General features: G+C 25.2%; 2 protein-coding genes and 1 pseudogene across 2 annotated transcripts; 1 reads left to right on the top strand and 2 right to left on the bottom strand.

Annotated features, from left to right (window-relative positions):
* Window positions 1-563: 563 nt before the first annotated feature.
* LOC128956607 (low-density lipoprotein receptor-related protein 1-like) lies at window positions 564-4193 on the bottom strand. The gene is made up of 5 exons (XM_054302326.1): window positions 3896-4193; window positions 3455-3506; window positions 3237-3331; window positions 1834-3146; window positions 564-617 (listed from the first exon to the last, which is right to left on the bottom strand). Exons 4-5 carry the CDS (start codon window positions 3031-3033, stop codon window positions 564-566), a joined length of 1254 nt encoding a protein of 417 aa, XP_054158301.1. The 5' UTR covers window positions 3034-3146; window positions 3237-3331; window positions 3455-3506; window positions 3896-4193.
* Window positions 4194-7899: 3706 nt separating this feature from the next.
* Window positions 7900-13877, top strand: LOC128956606 (acid-sensing ion channel 4-A-like). The gene is made up of 10 exons (XM_054302325.1): window positions 7900-8256; window positions 8876-8952; window positions 9106-9400; window positions 9557-9643; window positions 10103-10505; window positions 11232-11642; window positions 12171-12342; window positions 12678-12753; window positions 12886-13041; window positions 13857-13877. The coding sequence occupies exons 1-10, from the start codon at window positions 7900-7902 to the stop codon at window positions 13875-13877; spliced, it is 2055 nt and encodes a 684-aa protein (XP_054158300.1).
* The window catches only part of LOC128956605 (ATP-binding cassette sub-family C member 4-like), a 9478-nt pseudogene continuing 8341 nt past the window's right edge, over window positions 13864-15000 (bottom strand).

The following is a 15000-nucleotide window of genomic DNA, read 5'->3' as shown; positions in this document are numbered from 1 at the left end:
AAGTTAAAACTAAAACAAACTATAACTTTATTTATATTATTTGTTGTTAACATATATTGTTAACAATTGAAAAAAATTGTGAAAACATATTTATTTTAAAAATAATTACATTAATAATATATTTGTAAATTATTTTTATTATATATAGAATTTAAAATAATATTTTTAAAAAACTATTTAAAACAAAATATTAAACATTTATTGTTAAAAAAATATATTAGATTTTTTATTATTTATAGTTTATTATTTATTTTAATTATAAAAACTTTAACTACAATATTAATAATTAATTTTTAAAAACCCCATACTATTATTTAATTAAAAACATTTATAAAACTTATATAACTTTAATAACAATTTATTATAGTATAGTATTAATCAATGCAATTGAGAGGTGCACTCTATAGTTAGGAAAATAATTTAATAAAATAATTATTTAAACAAAAAAAGTCATAAAAAATTTTACTTAAAAATTATATTTAAAATCAAAAAAAATAATTAAAAATATGTAAAATAATAGTAAATTTTTGTTATTATTATTATTATTAAAAACTACTGTTAAACTACTTGACGGGCTGTATATCGGCGTTGACTACTCCATGAAGGCCTGGCTTTACCTGCAATTACATTGAAATTATTTTTCATATCATATTTTCCATTAGTATTATAATAATAATTATTTTTCTTAATATTATTGTTGTTGAGTGATGATAGCCAACCATATATTTTATAACTAAATTAATTAATAATTTAAAAAAATAAATAAATAGCTATTAATAAAACAATTATATATATATTAAATAAATAAGTTTTTTTTAATTTACCAATAAAACAAAAACATTAGACCAATCAATAGGATTGCCATTAATGTAAATATTTGTAAAACAATAGCTAAAACATCAAAATTGTTTTTTAAATAATTGGTTTCATTATCATCTGATTTATTGTTCAACAATTGTTGTAACCATAAGTCAAAAATTTGTGTCAAATTATTATTAGTAGTATTAATATTGGTATTAAAATCCAAGTTATGTTTTAGTGAATAAAATGTTTTATTATTATTAAACAATAATTGTCTCCAAAATTTTGTATCATTTATAGACTTAAGTAAAATAGTATTGAACTCCAGTTTCTTCAATATATTAATTTTCATGAAATTTTTCAAATCAAATGAGTCGCTGAATAAAACCTATTAATGGAAAATTTTTTTTTTAAAAGTTTAGTTTTAAAATACATTGATATAATAATTTCAAACTTTATATTTAATTTAAATAGTTTATTATAAATCAAACATTACTTGATTTCATAATAAAAATTAAAAAAAATTAGTTTTTAAACTTTAGTTTAAACTTTTAGTGTTAAAAATTTATCTAAATTCATAGTTTATTATTAAAATAAACTAATTATGCTATAATCTAGCAAAACATATATATATGACTAAACTATTAAAAAATAACTATTTAAATCTATACATCAATAACCCAATGCAGTATAACTTTATATCCTAATCTAAGCTACCGTACCCTAACATACATAGACACATACATACACACATACATACACACATACATACACACAYACATACACACACACACACACACACACACACACACATACACACACATACATACACACATACACACACAAAACACACATACACACACAAAACACACATACACACACAAAACACACATACACACACACACACACATACACACACACACACACATACACACACACACATACACACACACACATACACACACATAAAAAATCAAAATATAAATATCATATAATACTCTAAAAAAATTATATCCACAAAAAAATCGATACCTGAAATAAATCTTTAATATCCATGTGATAGTCAAGTGTCGATGCATTCAACAACAATAGTAGACGCAAATCAACTAGTTTTTGTAGATCCCGTTCCCGTCCGAACACGCCCACCGATTCGGCTACCGGTACATCCATGCATTGACTATTGTTGTTGACCAAAATCATATTGGCTGGACATAGACAACGATACAGTTGATGGTCATCATTGCCGACCATCGATGATAACGGCAGACATATATGTGAACAATGGCTACGAAGACATAGATTTCTGGCTAAATGTTTCGGTTGACATCTCTGGTCGACAACTTTAACATTATATAACTGTTTTCGTTGACAACGACTACTGTTACCGAAAATATATGTATTATTATTATTATTATGACTACTGGCCGAAGCAGTTGTTGTGACCAATGCTTGACCTCTATATCTACCGAATCGGTTGTTGTTGTGGTGGTGGTTGTGGTCGCCATTATTGGCAGCAAACTTATTCAGCCGATAGATCCGTGAACTGGTCGACACATAGACATCATCGTCAAGTATTGACAATGAGTTGACACCATTGAACAGATGTTGGGAACGGTATATCTGTTTTTCATCTGATCCATCAAAACTAATGGATGTTAATGTAAAATCAATGTCCAGAAAATAGTATCGTCTGATAAAGACATCGATAGTCAAACTGAATATTTGTCTATCGTTTTCATAGATAACCGACTGATCGGTTCCGTCCTGTAGTGACTGAATAATCTGTGGCCTATAACCCAATTGAGTCCATAGTAGTCGACTGGTTAGGACATTGACTACCAGTTCCTGTGGTTCCTGTTGTTGGTGATGGTGTTGATCGCCACCACTACCATCAAGTGTTACCAGTCTATAGTAATCAAACGGTTTGATAATGTTTAGTACGTTTACGGTACGACTGTCCAAATCTAGCCAATAGAGTAGATTGTTTAGCCAATCAACGGATAGAGATGATGGATGACGGCTGTGTCTGAGGACAGTACGTTCGGGTACCAGTGATGGCCGTCTGATATCCATGGGTGCCATTATTATAACCCGGAGTGCCATATCGGTCCAGACTAGATAGTTACCGGCCAGACTGTAGTCAAGCGATTGCGGTACAAGTGTACCGCTATAGACCATTGTTATGTCGGGTGGTTGTCCCTCATTGTCATCGGTATTATCGTTATTTAGCATACCTGTCCTCAACCAACCATTATTAAGTGGTACAGAGTTAATGGTAAGGGATGCCGAAAATATGAGGTCAGTCCTATTGGACGATTGAATGATTTTACATATATTTGATTTGTCTATTAAAAAAATATAATTAATTATTTTAATTATTATTATTATTATTTAAAAAAATTTTTTTTTTAATATAATAATAATAAATACAATACTTGTTTGCCGATAGCCATCATTGCATTTACAGCTATAGTTACCAAATTGATTGATACAGGTATGGCCCGAACATAGACCGTATGTTTCAATACATCTATTAATTAATTAATTTAATATAATAATAATAATAATATTATTATTATTTAATAATAATAATAATTAAAAATTGCAACAAAAAATAGATAATAATTATATAAAATAAATTAATATTAACTACTCATTAATGTCCACACATGTGCTGTTAGTTTCTCGGGTACCGTCGGGACAGCCTATAATAATAATAATAATAATAATGAAAATTAATGTACAGTAAATGTTATTTAATGGTGAAAAAACAATTTAATATATGTAAAATATAATTTTTTAATTAACAAAAAAAATGTATGAATGTTAATCATAAATGATTTATTATTAGATTATTTTATTTATTAATATTAGTAATAATTAATGTTTTTTACAAGTTTTAAAAAAATCATTAAAATAAATTATTTACTTTTTATTACAAAAAAAATAATAATTAGTATTTTTGTATATAAATGTTAAGAAAAATAATAATATTATTATTTATTAATTTTATAATTATTTATTAGTTTTTTTTATAATTATTTAATAGACTTTAATTTCAATACAAATAAAAATAAAATAAATATACACTTACTTTGGCATAAAATACGATATATGCAACAATACCGGTGCGATTGATGGGGACAGTCATCTGAAACAAACTGTTGATCGCCATCACCACCACCACCGCCACCACTATCTGTATGGTCAACACTGTATGACCAGTCCTTTAGTTGACAGCATTCACGTTTGGGTACACAATGGCCAACCCTATTGTTGACAATTGAACCCAGTTGACTTTTTGATTGACCAATTGTTAAGGGTTTACATGGATATAATAATGTTTTATTGATAGACAACAATTGGGATCCATTATTAGGCACATTGACTACTAAACCATAACTAATAATAGATATTTTACTGATTATTATAATTATTATTAAATTTTTCAACAATTTTTTACATATCATTATTTTTTTCTAAAGTAAGATAAAAATTGTAATAAAAATTAATTTTTTGTATGATTTTTGAAAATAAAAACTATTAAATAATAATTTATAGTATTTTTCCTAAAAAATTACGCTTAAATATAATAATAATTTTTATAAGTTTTAACTATTATTTTGTAAGTTTAAATTATGTATGAAATTTGAGAATTTTTGTTAAGTGAATTAATAGTTTAACAATTTATTTGTTTTTATTTATTATTTTTTGTTTTGTTTGTTTTTTGTGTGGATTTTATTTTAATGTATAGTAATTGACTGTCTATTCAGATATTTAATTTTATTTTGATTTTTATTTAGAAAAATAATATTAATTAAAAATAATTGGTATTATAATTATAAATGATTGGTTTAACATGACTTGAAACTTGAACTTCAATTATTTATTTATTCAAAAAACATTATTATTATTATATTATAATAGCTATTTAAATAAAATTTTTACAACAATTAATAAATAACATATATTAAGTAATAAAATTGTAATTTATTTCCTACTCATAATAAAGTTATATATAAAATATATAATATATATATAGTATATTAATAGTTAATTGATTGTGACCTTGCTGCATTTTTTTTATAACAATACAAGTCTATTGAATAAACCACTTAAATGTTAAATAAATTTTACTATTTAGCAGTATTTTGAATGATAAAAAATATATTTGAATATTAATTATATTTTTTTAAAAAATTATCTCAAATAATAAATAAAATATTTTTCTAAAATACTTAAAAATTTGATTTTCTTCTATAATATTATTTATACTAAAATTTTTATAAATATTATTGTTTTAAACAATATATTTTATTGTTTTAAATAATTTTATAATTTGTTTTTGACATTAAAATTTTAAATACGGGTCTATATAATGCAAATAATACAGTCTATTAATATATATTTTTTGACAAATAAAAATGTTATAAAATTATTATTATTTATTAGTAGCATAAATGTAATGTTATTTTTTAAAAAAATATTTAAATATTAATTAAATGTAAATAGTTCATCAAAAAATTATTTATTTTATTTACAATATAATAATAATTATTATTATAGAGAAAAAAACAATTAATGTGACATCTATTTAATGGCTAATATATATATATATTTTTAATTAAGTCAATGTTAACTAAACCTTGTTTATTGAATTAATTTAATTAAAAATTTTTTTAATATATTTTAATCCAAACAAAACAAATAGCAAAAAAATAACAAAATAAAAAAAAATCTCAATACATATATAAACTAAAAAAAACTATTTTACAAATATATATATAATAGTATTTAATTGCTAATAATTTTCTATAAAAAAAACAATATATATATATAAATATATTGTTTATAACTTTTTTTTTATATTAACAGTAATTTTTTCTATTGTATACAACATAATGATTCAAAATTATCAACAATTAATTATAATTAAATTATTATTATTACTGATAATTGGGTTAACATTACAACAACAACAAACTAAATACCGGAACCAAACTAATAATAATAATAATAATACTAATAATCGGCTAATAAAATGGCGCGACTGTGGCCACAATAATTCAAGTGTCCGATGGCTTGATCTTAGGCTACCGGAGCCGATGCGTATGAAAAACTTGACCATCAGTACCCGATATCAGATCCTTGCGCCCATAGAACCGGGATCGACATCCAAGGTAGAGGTATGGCGTCAATTACGGGTACTATTGTTACCCGTAGTACAGGTGCCCATACCGTGTGTTAATAAGTTTGGTTCGTGCCAGTATAATATATGCAAAGTTGCCGATACGGATAATTTTTGTAATTTGCAACGGGTATCGGCAACCGCGGCCACCACCAATAGCACGGCTACGGCTGCTGCTGAGTGCGGGTGTCCAATGTTACCGAAAACGGTTGAGGCCAGCGATTTTCGGGTCAAAGTTGCCGATAGAAAATTGTCGACATTTCAGAAACTATTTGCTGAGGTATTTATTATTTATTTAATTTTTAATTATTTATTTGTTATAACAATTTATTATATTATTTATTATATTTATTACAATATATTATATGATATATACTGTATATTATTATTAAGTAAATACAAGTAACATAAACTATATATATAAAAAATAATATAAAATTAGTAATACATTAGTAATTATTATTTTTTTTATAATACAATACTATCATTATATTTAATATAACAATATATATATATATTATAATACAAGTACTTATAACTGTATAATACTATTATAATATAGTTTATATTATAATTATATAATAATTTAAAACTATAATATAAAGATTATAATTTTTAAAAAAAAATTTATTATAGTTTTTTTTWAAAATGTAAACTAATATTTTCTATCACACATATTAATAGATAATAATAATAATAATATAGATTTTTTCAACTAATAAGTAATATATTTAGTATTTATTATATTATAAAAAAATATAGAGAATATTTACTTACATTTTTAACAAACAATAATTAAATACTAATATATATTGTATATTTAATTTAAATTATTATTATTTTTAAAAATTATTATCAGGGTCAATATAAGCTACGTTGGACCTGGTTCAATCCTCAGGGCCAAAAAATTGGTTGTCTTGAAGGCGAGGGTATTGTATCGCCATTGACTTAGGACAGGGAGGACATGGAGGACATGGAGGTGTAGGCAAAAAAAATTAATTTTTTAAATATTACAAACAAATAGATAAATAATAATTTTTTTTAAATTACATTATTTTTTATCATAAATTTTATATTGAAAAAAATTGTTATATAAAGTTATAAACTTTTATTTCATACAAAAAAAACAAACAAAATAAAATAAATTAAATCTAAAAATATATTGTTTTCTGAAAAATATGTGAAAATTTTATTTATTTATTTTTTGTATTACAAGTAAAACATTTGCAAAACACAAATGTCTAACACATAAGTAATAATAATAATAGCCATTAAATTAATTAAAAAATAATAATAATATGAGTTACAAATGTAAAAGCGTTTATATTTAAATCAAATTGATTTCTAATTAAATTAATGTATTTTTTTGGTTAACTTATATATACTGTAAATAATATTCACAGAGTATTATACAGAGAAAAAATTATGTTTTAATTTTTAGTAATAATAATAATAATAATATTTTGGTCTAATTTCAAGCTAACCAATTGACTATAACATAGGCTATAATACAGTATACTCTATATATATATATATATATATATAGCAATCATAAATTGTAGCTAAAAAAATACATTACATAATAGCATAATAATAATCATTATTATAAACATAATATACTAATACTGTACATTGATATAAATTAAATCACAGCTAAATATCATACAAAAGTATATTGTAATTTTATTTTAACTGTATATTAAATATATAGCGAAAAAAGTTATTATTATTATTATTACAATATACTGATTAATAATAATAATAATAATTAATAATTAAAAGTATTTTCAATTAAATATAATCAAAAAAAAATTGTTTCTATTTTTTGTTTGTTTTTTAAAAAAATATTTGATTAGTATATAAAAAAATTGATACTAAAGGGTGGGGTCATCATCATCAACATCATCACAATGGGCTCACGTATGGCCAAACTGGCCTCGGAATCGGGTGTTCCCGGTCTGTCCCATATATTCAGCGTCAAAGGTGTCCGTAAGGCTGTCTGGGCTACTGTTTTCATATTGTTTGTCAGTTTAACAATCAGGGATCTGATAGATATGTTGTCAGATTATACACAATATCCGGTAACTGTTAGCGTACGGGTAACCGATTCACGTGTACTACCGTTCCCGGCGGTAACTGTTTGCAATTTGAATGCCGTACATAGGGGCCGATTTTGTACCAATCGCCGAGTGAGTAAACCCGATAATGTGGCCAAAATATTGTGCGCCAATTTAGGCGATCTACTGGACTCGTGCGAAATATCCAAGGTTTGTTATTACCGAAAATAAATTAAATAAAATAATTAATAATTAATTTATTTATAATTATAATGTAATTATTATTTATTTATTTATTTTTGAATTAAAATAATAAATAATGTAATTATTTGTCATATTAATATACATTTTAATTTAAAATATATTTAATGGTTATTATTATTAAGCTTAGATTAGGATATTAACTAAAAATTTTTCAATAATATCGTATATATATAATAACTATATATTTAAGTATTTTTTATTATAACATTGAATTGATTTATATAATTATAAAATCAAGTAATTTTAATATAATATATTTATTATTAGTTTAATTATTTTTTTCAGTTATGATTATTTTAAAAAAAAAAATACTATATTAGCAAAATAACTACTCAAATAAAATAATGTTTAATTGTATTTTATTATTAATTAATTATATATTGTATTTATTAATACTAAAATATTATTGATATAATTAATAATAATTATATCAATAATAATGAATATTTATTCATAAATATATTATAACTATATTTATTTTTTAAAAAAATACTAATTATAAATAAATAATAATTTTTTTTTTAAATTAATATTAATTTATTAATAAATAAAAACAAAAAACTAGATGTTAGATGAACTCCTAACTAAAGGCCAACAATACTGTGGCAGCGGTACTACCAATAAGGGCAGTACCGATGGCAAGTCGTCACCAAAAACAGGAACACCCGTGACTTCTAATAGTCGGGTTAGACCACAATCGGCCGGTCGTAGACCGCCGGCACCGGCATCGGCAGCTGCCAACACATTAGCCCGAAATACGTCCACCAGATTTTTTGGCGGCAGCACCGGTACCAGTAGTGGTGGTGGTGGTGGTGGTGGTGGTCGGCGTATCGGTAAACGACAGATCAGTTTGTCGGATGTTGTCAAAACGGTCAGAGATGTCGGTACGTTTGTTAGGGGTGACGGTACCAAAGGATCGGGTATTGGCGGCATAATTACCGGACTACAGGATACAGTTAAATCGTTTTCGGAAGGCGGCGGCCCGATGGACGGTGTGATTACACAACTGGCCAATATTGTCGGGTTTAATGTGTCGTCCAGTGCCGACATTGTACCCTCTCTTTTCATGCGTGCCTTTACCGAAGTGACGGTAATTATTATTGTATTTATTTTTTTTTTTGAAAAATAAATTTAATTAAAAAAAATTTTTGTGTCAAAAAAGCGATTCTATTAAAAATCAATTAATTTTTTTAAAATTAATTTTTTTAATTAATTTTTTAATTGTTTTTTTTTTGGTTGTTGTTAGGGTTGTCGACTAGGGTCGGGCAATGCCAAAAGTGCAATGCCCGAAAAATTGCGTACCACCCTGTCCAATTTGACGGCAACATTTACAGTTAAGTTTCTTATTATTATTATTTTGTTTTTTTTTTTTAAATAAATAATATTTTTTGTTAAATTATTATTATATTATAATTATTAATATTATTTAATTCTAATATTAATTCTTAATATTAATTCTAATATTAATTATAATATTAATTCTAATATTAATTCTTAATATTAATTATAATATTAATTCTAATATTAATTATAATATCACTTATAATATCACTTATAATATCACTTATAATACTGTATTATAAATAAATAAATTATAAATTTTTTATTGTTGATAATAACAAATAACATATATATATATATATCATAGATATATCATTAATCTGCTATTCAATGCATTTAAACCTTCAATACTTTATACTAAATTAATAACTATTATTATTATACATCACTTACACACACATACCTATACCTACCAATACATCTATCCATACATCTATCCATAACATACCAGAGCGGCGGTTGTCTATTGAAAGCACCGAAACTGATCGGCCTGTTTCAGGAGATGTCCCAGAAAATAGCAAACGTCATATCCAAGTGCACGTCTCCATGGGTCGACTCCCTTAAGGGATCAGTCAATACGGGTGAGACACCCTGGTTTATCCTGTTTGATATGCTCAGTTCATGGTTGGCTGAATTGGGCAAAAATGACCCGCTGGAGGCCAAAGCAATTGGCCACCAAAGCTCACATCTGATACGTGAATGTTATTTCGCTGGCCGTCATTGCTATGCCCGACAAGATTTTACCGATTTTTTCTACAGTTCCTACGGTAACTGTTTTACTTATAATCTGCATTTGAGTAGCGGTAGTGGTAACGACTCGACAAATCAGTCGACATCATCAGGTGCTCTGTCGGGTTAGTTATGATAATTGATATTTATAAATACTATTAAAAATATTACCGACAAAATAAAACATCAACAAAATTAACATTATTTAACATAAATAATATGATAATAATTTTTAATTTCAAAAAAATTGAAGTTATTTTTTGTTTGTTTAGTTAGTTAAGTATTATATATCGATAACGATATATACTGTATATAATAAAAATAGATTATTAAAAAAATAATAATTTTATAAACTTATTATAATATTATAAATTATTATATTAACAATTTTTTTATTAATATAGATATTATTTTTTTTAGTAGATAGTTGTCTAAATATTATCAATAATATATATAATTATCAATATTATATAATTATAGATATACAATATATATAATAGATAATATTTAGACAACTATCTAAAAAATAATATCTATATTAATAATAATCAATATATATATATATATATGTAAATATAAAATAATAGATATATATATATATATAATAGTTATTATTATTATTATTATTATTATTATTATTATTATTATTATTATTATTATTATTATTATTATTATTACCAATATATTTGCATAAACTATACAACACAACAGCAACAAAAAAATCAAAATTTAAATTTAAACTTATTTTKAAAAAAACATAAAACCAAAAAAAAAAAAATAAAAATAAATTAATATTTATATTTATTTATTTGTTTGTTTGTTTGGTTAAACAAAAAATTAAACAAAAAAAGGTTTTACGGGACCAAAGTTTGGCCTCGAGTTGACCTTAAACCTGGAAACCGATCAGTATATGCCAACCTCTCGTGAGGCCGGAGCCAAAGTTATCGTACACGACTCGGCCACCCGTGCCGATCCCGATCAGGATGCCGTACACGTACCGCCCGGACTGGTCACCTATGTTGGCGTCAGGCTGATCAACATTACCCGATTGCCCGAACCCTATCCGGACAAGTGTTCGGATGAATGGCAGGACCCGTATCTGGAACAGTGGGCCCAACACCTCAGCTACGAAACCTATTCATCGCAGATATGTCTGAAACTATGTTTGCAAAGGTTTACAATCAGACACTGTATGTGCTGGTCGTCGGCATCGCCTCCCCCGCACACAGACGTACTTCAATGTAATACAAGAAATAATAAATGTATGTTTAGTTTTGTTGTTGTTTTTATTGTTGTTTTTATATATACATGTGTRTGTGTTGACAGTTAGATGTTTTTTTTTTTTGCTGCTGAGAAAATGTGAGGAAAGGGATGGATAGGGAKGGGATGGGATGGGAGTTGGAAATTAAAAWAAAAATAAAATAATAAAAAATAAATAAATAGTTCAAAATGTATGATAGTTTAGTTATACTGTATATACAGTATATACCAAAAAGTAAGATAATATAAAAAATTATTTACTTAATTAATTAAAATATTGAAATTATACTATAAAATTAATAATTAGTTTTGTAAATAAATATAAACAATTTTTTCTAAAAAAATTTAATAAGTTTTTAGAAATAAGATTAGTCACCACTAAAATATATATATATAGCTTACCTAGATACTTTTTTCAATAATAATTAAAAAAACAAAATTTACAATAATTTTTTTTWAAAAAATCTAATTTTATTTAAATTAAATTTTTAATTTATTTGTTGTTTTTGTTTTGTTTTGTTTTGTTTTAGCTCAGGAAGAGTGTACCGAAATGATACGTCTAATGTATTACAATAAAACCATTGACTGTCAGTGTCCKCCACGTTGTGAGGAACGGACGTTTGAAAAGTTTGTGTCCACCGGTAAAGAGTTACCCCAATGTTCGGCACTATCGTCGGGAAAGGAGACAAACGGAGAGGAAAAGTATATATWTTTTTTCAAAAAAAATAATTTGTTTTGTTTTGTTTTTTCATAATTATTATTATATTATAATTATTGTTATGTTATATAAAAAACAATTATTATTAGTTAAAAAATAATTACTATAGTTTTTTTAAATTAATTTTATAATAGATATTAATATAAATATAATAGTAAAACATTGAATATTTTTCTATAAGAATATATATATATATATATTATACTGATATATATATATATAAAATAATTAACAATTTTTATTTATTTATTTAAGATATTATATAAAAATCTATTAAATTATTAATTAATTAATAGATTTTAATGTTTTTGTTTTTTAGAGAAAATTATGCAAAAGTTGTCGTCTATTTTCAATCGTTAAGCTATCAGGAAATCAATCAATTTCCTAAATATACAGTTAAGTTAATWAATAAAAAACAGTTTTTTTTTKAATATATTAATAAATAAGATATTTAAAAAATAAATTTAAAATAAAATAAAAATTAATGAAAATTTTTTATTTAAATATATTAATGATTTTTTTTTTAGTTGACGGCACTGTTGGGCGGAATCGGCGGTATTTTAGGCGTCTATTTGGGCTTCTCTTTCATTGCAATCTTCGAACTAATCGAAGTYATCAGTCGTTATCTGATTCCCTGTTCTTCTTCTTCATCGTCGRCGACGACAAAGACAAGTGATTTGTCGGCAAAAAAACAAAAATCAAAGACAAAACAGACTAAAAAATCAAAAACTAATACAAATAATACAAATAATAATACAAGTAATAAAACTAATGATATTAATGGCAAACTACATGATGTTTGGTAGACAACAACAACAATATTTCAATGATATTTAAATATGTATTTAATAAAAATAAAATAAATAATAAATACAAACAAAATATTTCATTAAATTAAATTAAAACTAATTATTAAAAAAAACATTTTTATGTTTAAAATAATTATTTACTTTTTTTTAATTAATAATTTTTGACAGTTTAATAATTTTTTGACCAATTTTATTTTAATAAATAGTTGATATAAATGTTAATGATTTTTAAAAATTAATTTAGATTGATTATATTAAATTTTATCAAGATAGATTTGTTTAATGTGATTTTTCTATTTAAAAAATAATTTTCTAAATAATTTTAATAATTTTTYTATATAAATTTTAATTTGAAAAGTTATTGAAATTAGTTGAACAAAATAAATAAATAATTATAAATAACTTATTTAAAAAATTAAAACTTGAAATAATAACTTGAATTTATTTTTTTATTTTATTTTAAATTTATATTTTTGCTGATATACGCCATCATATGATAATCATTAATAATTATTATAAAACTAATAATTAGTTAATAATTTTATATTATTACTAAAATATTTAAATTATTTATGAATTAATGTAATATTAGAATAAAGTTTTTTTTTATATAAAAAAAGATTTTTTTCTTCAAAATTTTCAACAATAAAAAAAAATAAATAAATTTAWTTAAAATCACTGATTAATAGTGTCCTAAATGGTATAATTAGTATCCGATTCAGTCACTCATCCTATCGTAGGCTTGTTTGGCTGAACTTATGAGTTGACCGGCCATTTGAGGACCGGTTTGTTTGACCAGTTTATAGAAAAGTCCGCAATTGTTTTGCAACAAACGATACGGACTGTCAAACTGTTGGACTCTTCCGGAGTCTAAAACCAATACTTTGTTTGAATCGATGATTGTATTGAGTCTGTGGGCTATCGTTATGACCGTACAGTCGGCAAAGTTCTGGCGGATAGTCTGCTGAATGAGTGAATCGGTGTTGTGATCGACATTAGCGGTCGCCTCGTCTAACACTAGGATACGATTGCATCGGAGTATAGCTCTGGCCAGACATATGAGCTGACGTTGACCTACACTCAGATTACCGCCGCTTTCGGACAGTTGATAATCGAGACGTCCGGGCATTTCCATTACGACATCCCTTAGCTGAACCTGTTTCAGGGCATCCCATAGCCTGTCCTCTGAATGTTCATCAAATGGATCCAAATTTTTACGTAAAGTTCCGATAAAAGCTACCGGTTCTTGAGGTATGATTGAGATATGTTTACGCAGATCGTGAAGACCCAGACTTTTTGAATCGATTTCGTCAATTATGATCTGTCCGTCACATTCATGCATACGAAACAATGCCGACAATATGGATGACTTGCCGGCACCGGTACGGCCAACAATACCCACTTTGTCGCCGCCGTTGATCGAAAAATTCAGACCCATTAGCGTTGGTTTCGGTGATTTATCGTAAGTAAGTGAGACATCCTTGAACTCTATGGTTCCCCGTTGTGGCCAATCATCGGGCGGTTTAGTCAGACTATCCAACTCTGCCTCCGACTCGAGTCGACTGTATTCAAGTATACGTTCAACGGATGTCATCTGATTTTCCACTTCAGCCGACTGACGGACACACCATTGGGTTACTCGGGTTAAGCCCAATGCCATTGTCAGCGCCAGACCGGCTGCACCTCCGGCTAAACCTTGAAAATAAATATTATTTTTTAAAAATTATTAAAATTATTTTTTTAAAAATAATTAAAATTATAACTTTGTAAACCAATTATCTACCTTGATGAAATATCATTAGAAATAGGGCCACAAAAAACAAATAGACAACA

The sequence above is a fragment of the Oppia nitens genome, unplaced genomic scaffold (assembly GCF_028296485.1).
Source record: "Oppia nitens isolate AA-2021 unplaced genomic scaffold, nextdenovo-longstitch-racon4-pilon3 scaffold31_pilon_pilon_pilon, whole genome shotgun sequence".
In the NCBI taxonomy this organism is placed as follows: Eukaryota; Metazoa; Arthropoda; class Arachnida; order Sarcoptiformes; family Oppiidae; genus Oppia; species Oppia nitens.
Note: the sequence above shows the minus strand (reverse complement) of the source record. Positions and strands in the feature narration are given on the sequence as shown.

What these genes read in the sequence shown, in the direction of transcription:
- LOC128956607 (XM_054302326.1), bottom strand. Translation starts at nt 3,033, where the DNA reads ATGCTAAATAACGATAATACCGATGACAATGAGGGACAACCACCCGAC. An exon ending in ATATTAAAGATTTATTTCAG is followed by an intron (nt 618 to 1,833) that starts GTATCGATTTTT and finishes ATGTAATTGCAG; the next exon opens with GTAAAGCCAGGCCTTCATGG.